This window comes from Helianthus annuus, chromosome 9 (assembly GCF_002127325.2).
Source record: "Helianthus annuus cultivar XRQ/B chromosome 9, HanXRQr2.0-SUNRISE, whole genome shotgun sequence".
Classification (NCBI taxonomy): Eukaryota; Viridiplantae; Streptophyta; class Magnoliopsida; order Asterales; family Asteraceae; genus Helianthus; species Helianthus annuus.
The window spans coordinates 121,820,832-121,837,939 of NC_035441.2; the positions used below are offsets into that span (position 1 = coordinate 121,820,832).

At 38.8% G+C, this 17,108-nt stretch overlaps 1 protein-coding gene across 1 annotated transcript; it reads left to right on the forward strand.

Moving 5' to 3' along the window:
* The first annotated feature begins 1,727 nt into the window (after positions 1-1,727).
* Positions 1,728-3,152, forward strand: LOC110878462 (NAC domain-containing protein 83). Its single transcript, XM_022126764.2, has 3 exons — positions 1,728-2,010; positions 2,114-2,379; positions 2,800-3,152. The coding sequence occupies exons 1-3, from the start codon at positions 1,830-1,832 to the stop codon at positions 3,034-3,036; spliced, it is 684 nt and encodes a 227-aa protein (XP_021982456.1). The 5' UTR covers positions 1,728-1,829; the 3' UTR covers positions 3,037-3,152.
* The last annotated feature ends 13,956 nt before the right edge of the window (positions 3,153-17,108 follow it).

The following is a 17,108-nucleotide window of genomic DNA, read 5'->3' on the forward strand; positions in this document are numbered from 1 at the left end:
AATCTACATCGAATCAAACAACTTGCACGAATATCGAGGAATATAATGTCTAATCGCATGACTGGCACGAGAATCGAGGAATATAACATCGAATCGAAGAAAATCTTACGTCTAGTCAGACAGTTAAAATAAAAAAATACGACATTCGAAATACGGGTCGTACAAAGGTGTCGTATACATTATATACGACCAGAAAAAAATATTATTCTCACATGGTGTATACGGGTCGTCTCACATGGTGTATACAGGTCGTATAACCTTATACGACCGGTATACACCATGTGAGAATAAGATTTTACCATGTGGAATTATTAACTCCCTTATAAAACCGGCCGAGCACAAGTGCACAAATTTTATGTACATACATGAGTCATGGAGGGGAATAGTGTCAGGCACTTCCCCATTGGTCTAACCAAATAACATTTTTTCCCCGTTTAAATTTACAGTTTTGCTATTGATTTTGTTTTTTTTTCCTTCTAGCCAAATTACGATTTTGCTATCAGTTCAAATTTACAGATTTGCCATTGTTTTTCTGTCAAATTACGATTTTGCCCCCAATTTAGAATTACAGTCATGCGATCGTTTTAGTTTTTCTGACAAAACTATGGTAGTGTTTTGTTTTAATTGTTGACTCTATGTAATTTTTATTCGTGTCAGGTAGGGATGGGATTGGTACAGTACCCGTACCTATACCCGTACCAGTACCGAAAATATCGGTACCCAATTTGAACAAAACTAGGTACCAAATACCGTACCAAATATATAGGTACGGTACGGGTATGAGTACGGGTACTGGTACGGGTATTTTCGGTACAGTACCCGCTTGGTACCATTTTGTTTTTATTTACTTTTTGAGCATTTGTACAAGTACTAAATAGGTAAAACTGACATGAGTACCAATATAGTACGAGTACCAAATAGGTAAAATTGGTACGAGTACCAATACGATACGGGTACCATATAGGTAAAATCAATACGAGTACACTATAAATACCATAATATGAAATAAAACATAATACAAAAAAACTTTTAAAGGTATACATAGAATTGGTACTAGTACCCGTTTTTACCCGTACCCATACCAATACCGAAAGTACCGAATACCAAAACCAATAAAACTGGGTACCGATACATGTACCAAATACCTAAAATCGGTACAGGTACAGGTACGGGTACGGGTACGGTACGGGTACGAGTACGGGTATTTGGGAAAAAAAGTCCATCCCTAGTGTCAGGCGATTGTCTGGTACACGCTCATTTGTTCTAAAAAATAACAATTTTGCCCCAAATTTGAAATTATAGTATTTCCATCGTTTTGGTTTTTTTAGCAAAAGTATGGTAGTGTTCTGTTTTAATTGGTTGACTCGATATATTTTTTTAGATCATGATATGAGTAGTAAGTAATCAAAACATAAACATATATGAGAGATAGATATTCAGCTTAGTATCAGGCTGGTCAAAAACTAGTGTATATATATAAAAAAAAAGACATAAAATTCCCATTTTCAGTTTTAAAAATTAAAGATTGGTGTGAAACTTTTATAAAACCGAACACAAGTGCACAAATATACATACAAAAAGACATAAAAATGCCGTTCAAAAAAAAAAAGACATAAAAATTTCCACATTGAGTTTTGTACTTTTGCACATTACTTTCCATGTCCTGGAAAAAAGAAACAAGACAAGACGTTTAGTCAAAACATAAAGCAATAAACAATAGAAGAAAACTCACTCACCCTAATTTGCTATTTGCTAATAATAAATACAAAACTCATCTTCTTCTACCACTTACAACCCAACAACTACTACTCTTTGGTTTCCTCCACCACATGGACACCACACCGGCACCCAAAACCACCCTCCACATGCCCATCGGCTACCGCTTTTGCCCAACCGACGAAGAAATCATCATCCATTACCTCCGTCCCAAAGCCTTCAACCTCCCCTTGCCCGCCACCGCCATTATTCACTCCGATCATCTCTTCTGCCATCACCCCTTACACCTGCCAGGTCACTTTTCCGGCCAGGCCATCTTTTTTATTATTATTATTTTTTTATTTTTTTTTTTTTTGCACTGGTTAAAGGTTTTTTTTTTTAATTTAAATGTTTGTAGGTAACTTGAAGGAGAAGAGGTATTTCTTTTGTAAGCCGAGTTGTGGTAATGTTTATGGTTTAAATCTTGGTGGCTACTGGAAGCCCATTGTGAAAAATGGACACACTCATAGCCAGCTAATTTTAGCAACCGGGTGTAACCATCCTATCGGGTTCAAGAAATCTTTTGTTTTTTACGAATTTTCTGACCACCGTAGTAGTAGATCGGCTGTCAAAACTCCCTGGATCTTGCACCAGTTCACCCTTCTTTATCCCTTACCAATTAAGGTAGGTACAATATATGTTACATTCTTTTGTTTTGTCTTATGGGCTTTAAAAATTATATTATCTAACATGTTTTAGGCTTAATGACTATGATTCAGAAAATTTCACAGTTAAGCGTGTTAGATATTAATAAAAATTATTTATTAACGTGTTTTGAATGAGAGATTTTCACAGTTAAACGTGTTTAAATGAGAATATTTAGTCACAATCATTGTGAAAAATAAATCTGTTTATTAACGCGTTTTGGGTGCATTGGTTGTGAATGAGAAAATTTCACATTTAAACGTGTTGGAGTGTGAGCACTCATGGATGGGCAATCAAAATTAAATATGTGCCTTAAAAAGGGGAAAACAAATAAAATATTAGTTGGTGTGAGAGTCCGGTGTTACATAAGGGTTTAAGTTGTGTTCTTTGTTTTTGAAGATAGAAGAATGGGTGGTGTGCAGCATTCACATGAAGTCTAAAAACATCAAAAACCAACATCAGGGTCCGGCTAAAAGGGTCAAGAAATCTCAATCTAAAACTGACGAGATTCGGACGAACGAAGAAAGAATTAGTCCGGTCGTGATCGACGATGATTCAGCTAGTGGAATCACTTTCGATGACGATTTGAGTGGCCGGAAAGAAGAAGAAAACGAAGAGGAATCAAGAGTTAATTAAGAAGTAGTTGGATTGCTACCTAACTTTTACTGCTCAACTTAAATTTTTGTAATTTTAACTTTTTAACAATTTGAAGGCCATGAATTTGAATTGAGTGAGGATGTATGTTGTTATCACTTATTTTCTAGTTGTGATCACATGTGCAAGATGGAAAAGAGGTGTCTTTTTTTAAAAAAGAATAGATATACCTAAATGAGAATTATAGGAATAGGAATAAATCTCATGAAAACTAAGAAATCTAAATTAATGGAACTCATTTTACAAATTGTGTTACGTGTAATATTTCAGAGGTTGACACGTGTTACGTAATAACTTTTATTTTTTCAAAAAAAAACTGAAAGTTTGCAAAAGCTGTTATACGTAACACGTAGCAGACTCTGTTTGTTACACGTAACATAGTCTGTAAAAAAGTGTAACACGTGACAAAAGGAGGTTTGTTTATTTGGGTTTTTTAATTTTTTTAACTAATATGAGTTTTCTTTTTATCCCTCCTCTAATACCGAAATAAAGTCTTATTAAATAAATGACACGTTAAAAAAAACTTCAACTCAAAAAATTGCAAGAAATTAACACTTAAATTAAAAAAAAAAAACATAGCTTAGAGTGTGGGGCGTGGGTTGCGGGAAAACGCCCAAGCCACCACCCCTTGGGGCTTGGGTTAGGGCGTGGCCCTTGGGGCTTGGGTTTGAAGCCGGGCGTGGGGCGGGCTTGGGTTTGATGTGGCAGCCTCCTATTCACCTTGGGTTTTAAATTTTATATATATATATATATATATATATATATATATATATATATATATATATATAAAACCTGCCAACCCACGCGGTGCACCCACGCCCCGCCATACCCCACGGACACGTCACTAGGCGATGGGAGGGCTCGAACTCTACGTGTCAACTCATGCCCCTAACCCAAGCCCCACCATACCCCACGGTCTTATGCAGGATTTAAATTTTTGATCTTTTAACTATGACCATCATAATATCGCTTCCTATACGACGTGTGAACTCATTTATGAGTCGATTTTATAATTTCTAAGTGCCACACGAATTATCGAGGTGCGAGCATTTAACAATGTACATTGTAATCCTAGAAAGTTTTTTTTTTTTAATGGCCAACAAAATGAATCCCGAGCACTCTCGGAGTACCTACTAGATCAAACAGAATACTCCGAGAGTAACCCGAATCCACCACCAATCCGGGGAAAACCCGATAACCTACCCGCTCGTAGGCACGGCGGTATAATTATCGGTAAAACCTATTTGGCTCAAAGATCGAACCCAAGTTTTCTTGGGTCTTCTAACATTGCCCACTAATGTCTCACTCTATACCAAGTAAAAGTTGAAAGTGTACCTTTCCTTTCAAAGAAAAATACAACTCTTCCTCCACTTGATATTGATTAGAGAGATCATTGGTTGTAATCCTAGAAAGTGAGAACATAAGAAGTCCAAGAAAGTTGCATGTTCATTTGAAAGTACCCAAAAGAAAGATAAGTGTCATGTGTTTTGTCTTGATCTGGTTAGTGTTAATTCCAATGTTTAAAACAAACAACACCATAGGCATTGATGGGGGTGTTGCTAAGCATTCTTGTTTTTCTTTTAATATATAAAATAATTCACCGTAAGTCCAGAATAAGATTCCTCATGCCCCCTACCTCCTCTTCCTATGTATCTTATTTGTTGTATAATATTATTTCTTTTTCAAAATAAGATTTAGAACAATTTTTAAAAATTTGATTATCTGTTTTCAAAAGAAGCAGGTACAGTCTTTACCCAAAAAAAAAAAAAAAGAAGCAGGTACAGCCCTTTAAATTATTTAGCTGCATATTTGTACTAAACTAGTTAATATCCCGCTCGCGTTACAGGGCGATGGCCGAATAATGAGCGAATGTTAGGAAACTTATTGACACGAAAAACAATTAAATCGAGTTAACCAATTAAAACAAAACACTTTTTTAGTTTTAATAAAAAAAAAAACTAAAACAGTGGCAATATTGTAATTTTTAACTGAAGGAAAGTTGTATTTTTTTACTAGGGTAAAATCGTAATTTGCCAAAAGCTAAAGTGATTGTAGTACTGTAAATTTGAACCAGGGCAAAATTGTAAATTTTCACAGGGGCAAATTCGTAATTTTGAACTTGGGGTAAGAGCGTAATATAAATTTGAACTAAGGGCACAATCGTAATTTTAAGCTGGAGGCGAAATCATTATTTTATTTTGAACCGAGGACAAAATTGTAATATTGCGTTGGGGGCAAAAGCATAATTTTATTTTGAACTGGGGAAAAACGTAATTTTAAACTGAGGGCGAAATCATAATTTTTTATTGCGTTGGGGGCAGAAGCATAATTTTACTTTGAACTTGGGAAAAAAGATAATTTTAAACTGAGGGCGAAATCATAATCTTTTAAACGGGGAAAAATCACATTTTTAAACAGAGGACAAAATCGTAATTTTTAGCTGGGGGCAAAAACAAAATTTATTTTGAACTGGGGGCGAAAAGGTAATTCTAAGCTGCGGGCAAAACCAGAATTTTATTTTGAATCGAGCGAAAAATCGTAATTTTGAGCTAGGGACAAAAGCGTCATTTTATTTTTGAGCTGGGGGCATAACCGTAATTTTAAAGAGGGGCAAAAATGTAATTTTAAAATGGATATAAAATAATAAACTGGTTGGTCCAATAGGGGAGTGTCAGGCAAAATTGTAATTTTGAATTAAGGGTAAAATTGTAATTTTGAGATGGGGACAGAGGCGTAAATTTATTTTGAGCTGGGGCAAAACGATAATTTTAAACAGGGGCAAAAACGTAATTTAAAATGGATATAATATAATAAACTGGTTGGTCCAATGGGGGAGGTCAGGCAGCTGCCTGGCACTATTCCCCTGTTTGGTAAATGTATGTATAGGAAATAAACAAATATACATATACTTTTTGAGATTATTAATGTACTCTTAACAAAATTAAAAAAAAAACAGATAAAAAGTTTAAATACTATCCAAAATCAGGTTAACATACAAGAGAGATAGGTCAGTTAACATACAAGACCATCTTATTGTGCAATGCGTACGCGAGCATCTCAACCACACATCTGATCTAATTTAGGCATTCAATTGAACATGGTGGCAGAATAGTAATTAACTTTGCATAATGATGTTGTGATGGTGGTGGATGGTGGGTGAAGTGTGAGAGAGGTGGTGTGCCAAGGGATGAGTTGCAAGAGCTCCAAACACTCTTATTTATAGGCTGAACTGAAGCTCGGGCACGGCCCCGTGTTCGCTGGGCACGGCCCCGTGTCCATCCGCGTCTCTCTCTTCATTAATTGCAATTCGCAATTTCATTAAATGTGTCTGCAGGAAGTTGACCACGCCCCCGTGTCCGCTGGGCACGGCCCCGTGGTGGTTAACAGAAGCTTCTATGACTTTGTTTTTTCTGCTGACACTTGGGCACGGCCCCATGCTCACTGAGCATGGGGCGTGTTCAGTCTTCTTTCTTCTTTGTTTTGCTTGGGAAGATGTTGTCTGGAGGTCGGGCATGCCACTTTTGTTCCTTTTCTTGTATTTATGTTAGATTTAGCTGTCTTTTTGCTTCTTTTGTTCATTTGAGCTCATTTAATCCTGAAAATACAAAAGGAAGACAAAAGCACACTTTTTCCAACATTAGTACTAAAAAGGGTTAGTTTTATGCCACAATTGATGTAATTTATATGTAGCATTTTGTGCACATCAAATACCCCCACACTTGAATCTTTGCTTGTCCTCAAGCAAAACTCTTTATAATGTGGCCTTTTATTTCACTCCCAAATGGAATGGGTAGAAGAGAAGGTTTTTGGGCTTGTCATAGAGTGTCGGGATTTCCAAGATACGCACGTTATTTGCATAGGTTGGGTTAAACCCTAATTACGCACGTTATTTGCATAATTACGCATGTTATATTGGTGACCACGTACCGTCGCACGTTAAGGAGGTCTTGTATTGTAAACTTTCTCTCTCTCTCTCTCTCTCTCTCTCTCTCTCTCTCTCTCTCTCTCTCTCTCTCTCTCTCTCTCTCTTTATATTGGTGACCATGACATTAGCCTTGCAAGGATGTTAATGAATCTCACATTCGTAATCATTCAGTGTTTCCATCCAACAGCACTGTCGCATATTTAGATCTTTCTGATTGAATATATGTTGGAGGATTTTATGATCTGTGTATATAACACCCTTTGTGTCGTATAGAAATGCCTCCGCAACTTTAGTGCGAATACCCCAGAACCCAGTTCCAAATCATGGGTGTTATAATTCTTTTCATGCACTTTAAGTTGTCGTGACGCATAGGCAATCACCTTGCCTCTTTGCATCAACACTCATCCTAATCATGTGTGCGAAGCATCATAGTAAACCACGAAGTCTTCAATTCCTACGGGTAATGATAATACTGGGGTATTACTCAATTTCTATTTAAGAATCTCAAATGATTCTTTCTGCTTTGGCCCCCAATCAAATTTAGCATTCTTGCACATCAACGCAGTTAGGGGAGTGGCTATTCTCAAGAAGTTCTCAATGAACCTTTTATAATAACCAACCAATCCCAATAAGTTGCGGATTTCGAAAGGAGTCTTGGGCGCTTCCCAATTCATGATTGCTTCAATCTTCGCTAGAACCACTTGGATTCCACGTTCACTGACCACATGTCCTAACAATTGGACTTGTCCAAGCCAGATGTCGCACTTAGAGAATTTTGCATAAAGCTTCTCTTGCTTTAGCAATTCCAGAATACATCTAAGATGTTTCTCATGGTCATCCTTGTTGCGTGAATAGATAAGTATGTCGTCTATGAAGACAATGACAAACTAATCTAAATAAGTTTTGAAGACTCTGCTCATGAGATCCACGAAAGCTGCTCGAGCATTAGTGAGTCCAAATGGCATAACCAAATACTCATAATGTCCGTATCTCGTTCTAAAGGCAGTCTTTAGAACGTCCAGTTCTGACCTTCAGTTGATGATAACCTGATCGAAGATCGATCTTAGAAAAGAAACTTGCCCCTTGCAATTGATCAAACAAATCATCAAATATTGGCAAGGGTTAACGATTATTGGTCGTTATCTTGTTCAGCTTACGATAGTCAATGCACATCCGCATTGAACCGTCATTTTTCTTGACAAATAAGATAGGAGCTTCCTAAGGGGATGAACTAGGTTGTATGGAGCTCTAGCTATTGGAGCTGACCCAGGTAATATGTTGATTCTGAATTCGATATGCCTTTCTGGGGGTAATACCGGTAACTATTCTGGGAATACGTCGGGGTACTCAGAGATGATTGGTATATCTTCTATCTTGGGCTTTGATGTATCTACCGTCACATGTTCCATGTAGATGACACATCCTTCAAACATTTAGATGCCTTGAGCAATGATGCATTCTCAGGCAATCCATAGTGTCGATCTCCATGAATGATGAGCGTCTCTCCATATGGGGATTTAATTTCGATTAGCTTTTTATCGAAGGCAATGCGGGCCTAGTTATATGATAACCAGTCCATGCCTAAGACTATATCGAACCCTGCAAGAGTCATAGGTAGGAGGTTTATTGGAATGGATATATTCTTAATGCATATAGCGCATCCCTCCAGAATTTTAGAAGTTATTTCAATGGTGCCATCAGCCATTTCTACTTCATAGGAATGATCTAGAGTTCTTAAGGGTAGATTTAATAGTTCACTAAATTTATGATATATGAAACTTTTATCAGCTCCAGAATCAAATAAGACATGTGCATAAATGTTATTAACAAGAAACGTACATGTTATAACATTCATGTCTTTCACCGCCTCCCTTGCGGTTAACTAGAAAGCTCGAGCGTTTGATTTCTTTACCTCTCTAGTCTTGGAGCTTCCACCGATTGCGTGTTTGGTGCAACTGGTCCTGATGTGGCCCTTTTCACCACATTCAAAACATACGGGATTCTTCATTTCTTTATACTCGTGGGTTTTGTGGTCGGTTTTCTTGCATATGCCACAGGGTCTCTATTGTTGTTCCGACCGACATTGTCCCCAATGTCTTATCCCACATGATTTGCATTCAGTCCTATAATCATTGGACCTTGTTTGATTCTTGCTTGAACCAAATCTTCCTTTCTTAGAGTTTTAGAAGCGGTTATCCTCTCGCTTACTTTTCCCATCAACCCCTGATTTAATCATTCTCAATCTCACTTCATCCTCAATCAGTGAGAGAGCTAGGTCCACCGATGATCTGAAAGTAGCGGGTTTGAAGGATTTAACCATCCCCTTGATCTCTGGTGTGATGTGCGTTAGGTGTAATATAATTTAGGTATATATTTTAAGCCCTTTTTACACTTTTTAGCCAAGTTTTAAATTTATAAAACACGATATTTACTAACACTAAACACACATATGGGCAAGTGCACCCATCGTGGACGTAGTATAGTGTTGGTAAGATACCGAGGTCGTCCAAGGACACAAGAGCTTTTAGTACCGGTTTATCCTCAACGTCTAACCAATCAAAATGTTAGAAAAAGGTTTTTAAACTAAGAAAATAAAACTAACTAAAATGCTGAAAAGTAAAATAAAAATAAAACAGAGAGACAAGATGAATGACTTGGATCCGACTCGTGTATAGTGTAACCTTTGATTATTTTTGCACTTTTGCACTTGTTTAAGAGATTATCTTAGTTATTGTAGTAGGCCCCTCTTTTGAAGGCGACGTTACCCTCAACCCAGTAGTTTGAGTCAGCAAGGATACAATCCTAAAGGGTCGGATTATTGAAAGATAATTAATTAAGTTATTAATGCATAATGTGGTAGGCCCCTCTTTTGAAGGCGACGTTACCCTCGGCTAAGTAGTCTGAGTGAGCAGGGATACAGTCCTAAGTATCCGGGTTAAAGTTTTAATAGTAGTTTAACTTATGAGGGGATCAAAGAGTTTGGACCCCCGCCATCCAATACCTTTGGGTATTGAAGGAGGTCCTACTAAATTTGACCCAGGTCCTTTGCAGGATCTATACACTGAACAATGGCAAGACTCTTACCAAACCGTTCCCTTAACCCCCGACCAGGTAGCCAACATACCTCCATATAGACCGTGGAGATATGAATGGTGAAAATCTTTTATTTTATATAGACAGTAAAATAATGCCAAGACACCACGGACAAACGATAAGAAAGAATCACCTTCAACATAAGAAACTAGTAATTAAAGTCATTAATACAAAACCAATTAAAAAGTGCAAAAGATTAAAAAAAAAGTATTACACAAAAAACTTGTCTTCACCAAGTGATGTAAGAGACTTAGGCAAACATGGCCTTTGATTGTCAAGAACTCTTACGATCAATCTTGGATTCCGAGACGACTCACACACTCTATGATGGACAATGGATAATGGTTTTGTGATGGTGGTGGGTGGTGGGTGAAGTGTGAGAGAGGTGGTGTGCCAAGGGATGAGTTGCAAGAGCTCCAAACACTCTTATTTATAGGCTGAACTGAAGCTCTGGCACGGCCCCGTGTCCGCTGGGCACGGCCCCGTGTCCATCCGCGTCTCTCTCTTCATTAATTGCAATTCGCAATTTCATTAAATGTGTCTGCAGGAAGTTGACCACGCCCCCGTGTCCGCTGGGCACGGCCCCGTGGTGGGTAACAGAAGCTTCTATGACTTTGTTTTTTCTGCTGACACTTGGGCACGGCCCCGTGCTCACTGAGCACGAGGCGTGTTCAGTCTTCTGTCTTCTTTGTTTTGCTTGGGAAGATGTTGTCGGGAGGTCGGGCATGCCACTTTTGTTCCTTTTCTTGTATTTATGTTAGATTTAGCTGTCTTTTTGCTTCTTTTGTTCATTTGAGCTCATTTAATCCTGAAAATACAAAAGGAAGACAAAAGCACACTTTTTCCAACATTAGTACTAAAAAGGGTTAGTTTTATGCCACAATTGATGTAATTTATATGTAGCATTTTGTGCACATCAAATACCCCCACACTTGAATCTTTGCTTGTCCTCAAGCAAAACTCTTTATAATGTGGCCTTTTTTTTCACTCCCAAATGGAATGGGTAGAAGAGAAGGTTTTTGGGCTTGTCATAGAGTGTCGGGATTTCCAAGATTCTTTATTTAGGTTTTATTTTTTTATTTATTTACAATCCTATTCATCATGATTTATTAAAAACGTTTCATAAAATAAATTACTTACTAGGGCATAACATACTTTTTTTAAAATTTCATTTATACACAAGTTCACATACCTCACGGGGAATCACTCAACACTCGGCCGAAGGTGTATTTTTTAGTGAATCACTCGAGAGCGGCATGGAACTTACTCCTACCATAAGCTTGCCAATCAATCAATCCTCCTCCTTTTCAACAAAACGTCGGTTTTTTGAAAGACTTTTTATTTTTTCAATTTTTTTTATTTCATTTTATTTTGATGAACCATTCTTTTTCAAACAAAGTTATTTTTGATGAACTTGATTGTTTATTTGATTTCATCAAAATGTATTTTTTTTTCAAGTCATAAGAAAACCGCATGTTGTTACTAGAAGAAGGGGTAAAATAAAAAGTTTTAGGTGGGTAAAAATGGTGATTTGTTTTGGGTTAAGAAATTAAAAGGTTTAGGCTCAAAGGGGTTAACTAGGGGGATTTTGGGTAGGTGGTAAAAAAATGAAAAATAATGGTGTAGAAAGAAAAAGGGTTAGTCCTAATGCCTCCATCATTTACTTACTTGGGTTTAAGTTGGTAAGGACCGGGAATGTATTATCGTGGTAAGTTCTAGAGTAGTACGAACCAAGCGGCTATTCACACAAGAAACGAAAAATGAGCATTTAGTGTAAAGATATGTATTTGTATGCTCGATAAAGGCTCAAAACTCACTTTTGTGGGAAAGGGTTTTTATGTGATCAAGTATATATAATCAAATTTTAACTAAGCTTGTCATGCCGTTTCATAATTTTCTTAAGTTGGTTCTTTTTATCACGACGCTATCGGTTATAAATTTGTAAAAATATAACCTTGTTAGAATTTGAATTCCCAACTTAAACTTAGACAAGTAAAAAGAAAATGAAAATTTTTGAAAAAATTTGGGGTGATTAGCGGTTCTAATAGAGTTTTGTGTAAGGCTTGTTATTAGGACTTGCAAGATTCAAGGTTTTAGCATCCCCCCACACTTAAATTACACATTGTCCTCAATGTGTCCCAAAAATAAGTTTTTAGGTTGATTGAATGTGTAAAAGGGTGTTTAAAGCAAAATTTTATGTTACTGGCACACTAGACACGGCCCCGTGTCGGATGGACACGACCCCGTGTTCAACTGCCAGTAACGATAACTTACAGAAGGTGGACACGGGGGCGTGTTGGCTGGGCACGACCCCGTGTCTGACAAAAATCTGCAGAAATTAGACAAACAGCAGGTCTGGGAGGTGGGCACGGGGGCGTGTCCGCCGGACACGGCCCCGTGTGGACAGTCTGCAAGGTTGAAAAACAGGTTTCTTTCTCCGGTTTCCTGCCCCGGCTTTAGTAGTACTAATGTTTAGCACTCTAAGCCTCGTATGTACCTGTTTTATCAATAAATACCACACCAAACAATACCAAACGTCCTAGATTACCACGTTCAACATCCAAACCATCAAGTTAAAGATAAAAACAAAAGCAGAAAATAAAAATAAGTTAGGGAAAGTAAATTGTTCAACACTTCGGCACGCAGGCCGGAAATTGTTTGATAGGAAAGGGAATTTAACCTGTGGGATCCCCAACCAGCCGCTCCTACTCCTACTCCACCTGCCTAGTCCATGTCTTCATCACTGTTATCACCTCCTCCCCCATGCCCCGCCATGTACTCCTGGATGCTTCCGATGTCATCTTGGATATCGGAGATGTTTCTTTCAATGGCTCCGACCCGGTGGTATGTGTTGTTGGCGAGGTTGTAGGTGTTCCTGGTGCACATAAGGTTTTCCTGCAAAAGATCATGTAAACTCTGAAAGTTAGGAAAACCACCTCCTTGTGAGGAGGACGGGCCCGGTTCACCGTGGGGTTGGTACTGGTATTGGGGAGGTGGAGCGTGAAGGACTAGCGCCTCTTGCGTGTTCCATGCATGACCTTGCATCCTCTGAAAGCTTACCGACCAGTCTTCCGCCTCATAGATTAGGTTCATGGAGCGACAAATGTGTACGTCGACCCGTCCTAACCATGGGCTCCTTTCGAAAGACCTAGGTATGTTCACGAAGTGCTTGAAGAGGCGGTACACCCATCCCCCGAAGAAAATAGGGGTTGATGCATGAGCAAGTCGGTTCAGATGCATGTTCCGGAGTAGGAGAAATGGAATATCGAGGGGTCTTCGGGTGTGAATGCAGTGAAGGACTACCAAATCTCTCAACCCAACAACGCCGCTGCTGTCATGTCTTTGACTAAGAGAGTAAGCGAGGAGCCTATGAATATAGAGATAAAGCGGATCCCTCCGCTTAGTGCTCTTAGTGCTGCTCGGATCGTAGAACCCATCACCAATCTGAGCCCATGCGGCTTGGCGTTCGTTCTCATCCAACTCTCGCATTCCTCCAGTGTTCTCTTCACTTCCCGAATCCTCCTCCGTATACAGCCCAACTATTGCCCCGAATTGTGCCATAGAGATCGAGTACCTAGTTCCACCACACCGAAATGCAACCCCATTATTGTCGAAAGGGTCGCACCTTGAATTGAAAGTGAAGGTGCTGTAGAACTCCATAGTGCACTCGTGTACCGATCGAAGTCGAGTGGTTACGGCAACCCTTAGTGGGCCGGTAACGAGGTTGTTAAACCGGTCAAGTTGGTTCACCATGGCTAAGAGGTCCGTGCATGATTGTCTTGGGTATTCTTCGGGTCTTGTTTGAAGTGTGTCATATCTGGCCCTAGCATCGAGCTCATTTGCGTTGAATCTTGTGAACTTCTTCGACGTCTGAAAGAATACACCAAAAGTTAGCACGAAACAACGAGATTTTCGGAGAAAAACTGCAAACAGTGGGCTGGACACGGCCCCGTGCTCAGCGGGCACGACCCCGTGTCCAGGCGTCTGTTACTCAAAAATTCCATTTTTCGACCCGGTCCCGAAATCTGAAAATTTTTGGCCAAGTAGGTGCGGTTTCCCCCGAAAATGAAACCCCAAGTGCCGTTTTTCCCAAAACAAACCGTTTACTCCAATTTTATCTTTTTCGGTTCAAAAACAAGGGTTTGGGGTTTTTGTGAGAAATCGGGCAAATCTATCAACAATACAAGTGGGTTTACTTCCCATAACACTAATCTAAACTAATGCTAACAGATTTAAGAAAAAAATTGAGGTTTGATCCGGATGAACTTCAAGAACCCTAGATTTTTCCCCAAATTTTTGATGTTTTAACTATATGCAAGTAAATAATCTAACTACTAATGATGATATAATCATACCTTGATGTTGTTAGAATGAGAGGAGACGTCGAAAATCTGCGGAAAATCGCCTGGACTAGAGCGTTTTTTTTTTGGGAAACAGGGCGTGTGGAATGATGTAACTGTTATGAAAAAGGGGTTTTAGCCCGACAGTTACACGGACACGGCCCCGTGCCGAGCAAAGTTTTTGAAATTTTTTTTTTCAGTGCTCGTGTGAGTGCCCTGTTTTCCCAAAAACTTGGTTAGAAGACTTACCGGTTTCGATATTTACCCGCTTGTTCGTAACGTACCAGGTATGATGTTGATGCCTTTACTCGTCGACCGTTTGAAGCGAGATCTCTTCCTCCTCATCCTCAATGGATCCTTGATAGAGTTTCAGCCGTTGGCCATTAACTTTGAATGGAATTCCATTCCGAGATTTAATTTCTACTGCACCGTGAGGAAAAATATGGGTGATGGAAAAAGGTCCTGACCACCTAGATTTTAGTTTACCCGAAAATAATCGAAGTCGTGAATTAAACAATAGAACTTGATCTCCTACTCGAAATTCATTAGGTTTAATGTGTTTGTCGTGTAAATTTTTCATTCTTTCCTTATAAATTTCAGAGTTAGAGTATTCATAATTCCTTAATTCGTCTAATTCGTTTATTTGACAAAATCGATTTTTACCTGCAATTTCTAAATCCAAGTTTACATTTTTTTATTGCCCAGTAGGCCTTATGAGCTATTTCTACCGGCAAATGACAACTTTTTCCATGGACGAGCTTATATGGGGTTGTGCCTATAGTTGTTTTATAAGCAGTTAGAAAAGCCCATAAAGCATCATCTAATTTATCGGCCCATTCCTTTTTATTTAAACCTACGGTTTTTTCAAGTATTCGTTTTAAACCTCTATTAGTCACTTCGGCTTATCCGTTTGTTTGAGGGTGATATGCTGTTGAGACCCGGTGATAGACCCCATACCTTGTTAAGATTTTTTCGAGTTGATGATTACAAAAATGGGTACCTCTATCACTTATTAATGCTTTAGGCGTTCCAAAACAAGAGAATAATTTTTTCAGAAATCTTACCACGACTCTTCCATCATTTGTTGGAAGTGCCTCGGGCTCGGCCCATTTAGACAAGTAATCGACTGCCACAAGTATATATTTGTTTCCTTTTGACGGTGGGAAAGGTCCCATGAAATCGAGTCCCCACACATCAGAAATTTCACAAACGAGAATGCCATTTTGTGGCATTTCATTTTTGGAAGAAATATTACCTGATCTTTGGTAAGCATCACATGTCTTGACAAGACTTTGCGCATCTTTGTAAATGGTCGGCCAATAAAATCCTGAATCAAATACCTTTCGTGCGGTACTAGCGGCACCATGATGTCCTCCATATGGACCTTCATGACAATGGCGGAGAATCCTTCGTGCTTCGTAGCCATGTACACATCTTCGGATGAGTTGGTCGGCACACATTTTGAAAAGATAAGGATCTTCCCAAAAGTAATACTTTACATCAGCAAAGAATTTCTTTCTTTGGTGATGTGGCCATCCCTTTGTGACTATACCGCTAGCTAAGTAGTTAGCATAGTCGGCATACCATGGCTCTTGTCTATATTCTGCCATTTCCAGGGACTCTGTTGGAAATTTTTCATTGATTTGCTCGTCCCTGGTTGCCTCCAAAGCTGGGTCTTCTAAACGCGAAAGATGATCTGCTGTTGTGTTTTCTGCTCCTCTTTTGTCTTTGATTTCAATATCAAATTCTTGTAGGAGTAGAATCCACCTGATCAAACGGGGTTTTGTGTCTTGTTTCTTGAAGAGGTATCGGATGGCTGCATGATCTGTATAGACTACAGTTTTAGAAAGAACAAGGTAAGAACGAAATTTATCAAAAGCAAATACCACAGCTAGTAATTCTTTTTCAGTGGTTGTGTAATTCTCTTGTGCATCGTTAAGTGTTTTACTAGCATAATAAATTGGGTGGAAATGCTTTTCTTTTCTTTGTCCCAAGACTGCTCCAACGGCAAAGTCACTTGCATCACACATGATTTCAAAAGGTAAGTTCCAATCAGGCGCTATCATGATAGGTGCATTGACTAGCATTTCCTTGAGGGTTAGAAATGCTTGATTGCAATCCTTGTCAAAGATGAAAGGCGTATCTTTTTCAAGTAATTTTGTTAGAGGTCTTGAAATTTTAGAAAAGTCCTTGATAAACCGTCTATAAAATCCGGCATGCCCTAAGAAACTTCTGATTGCTCTAATGGGGGATGGTGGAGGTAATCGAGAAATTGTGTCTATTTTTGCTCGATCAACTTCCATTCCTTCGCTCGAGATCTTGTGACCGAGTACTATTCCCTCTGTTACCATGAAATGGCATTTTTCCCAGTTAAGGGCGAGGTTAGTTTCCTCACATCGGGATAGCATTCGTTCAAGGTTATTGAGGCATTGGTCGTATGAATCTCCAAAGATAGAAAAGTCGTCCATGAAGACTTCCATTGTTTTTTCTATCATGTCATGGAAGATGGCCACCATGCAACGTTGGAATGTTGCGGGGGTATTACATAGACCGAATGGCATGCGTCGATAAGCAAAAGTTCCGTAGGGACATGTGAAAGTTGTCTTTTCTTGGTCTTCAGGCGCTATCGGAATTTGAAAGTAACCTGAAAAACCATCCAAGAAGCAATAAAATTTATGACCGGATAGTCGTTCTAA

Coding starts and splice junctions, on each gene's coding strand:
- LOC110878462 (XM_022126764.2), top strand. CDS start 1,830: ATGGACACCACACCGGCACCCAAAACCACCCTCCACATGCCCATCGGC. Junction 2,011..2,113: donor TCACCCCTTACACCTGCCAG/GTCACTTTTCCG, acceptor AAATGTTTGTAG/GTAACTTGAAGGAGAAGAGG. Junction 2,380..2,799: donor TTTATCCCTTACCAATTAAG/GTAGGTACAATA, acceptor TTGTTTTTGAAG/ATAGAAGAATGGGTGGTGTG.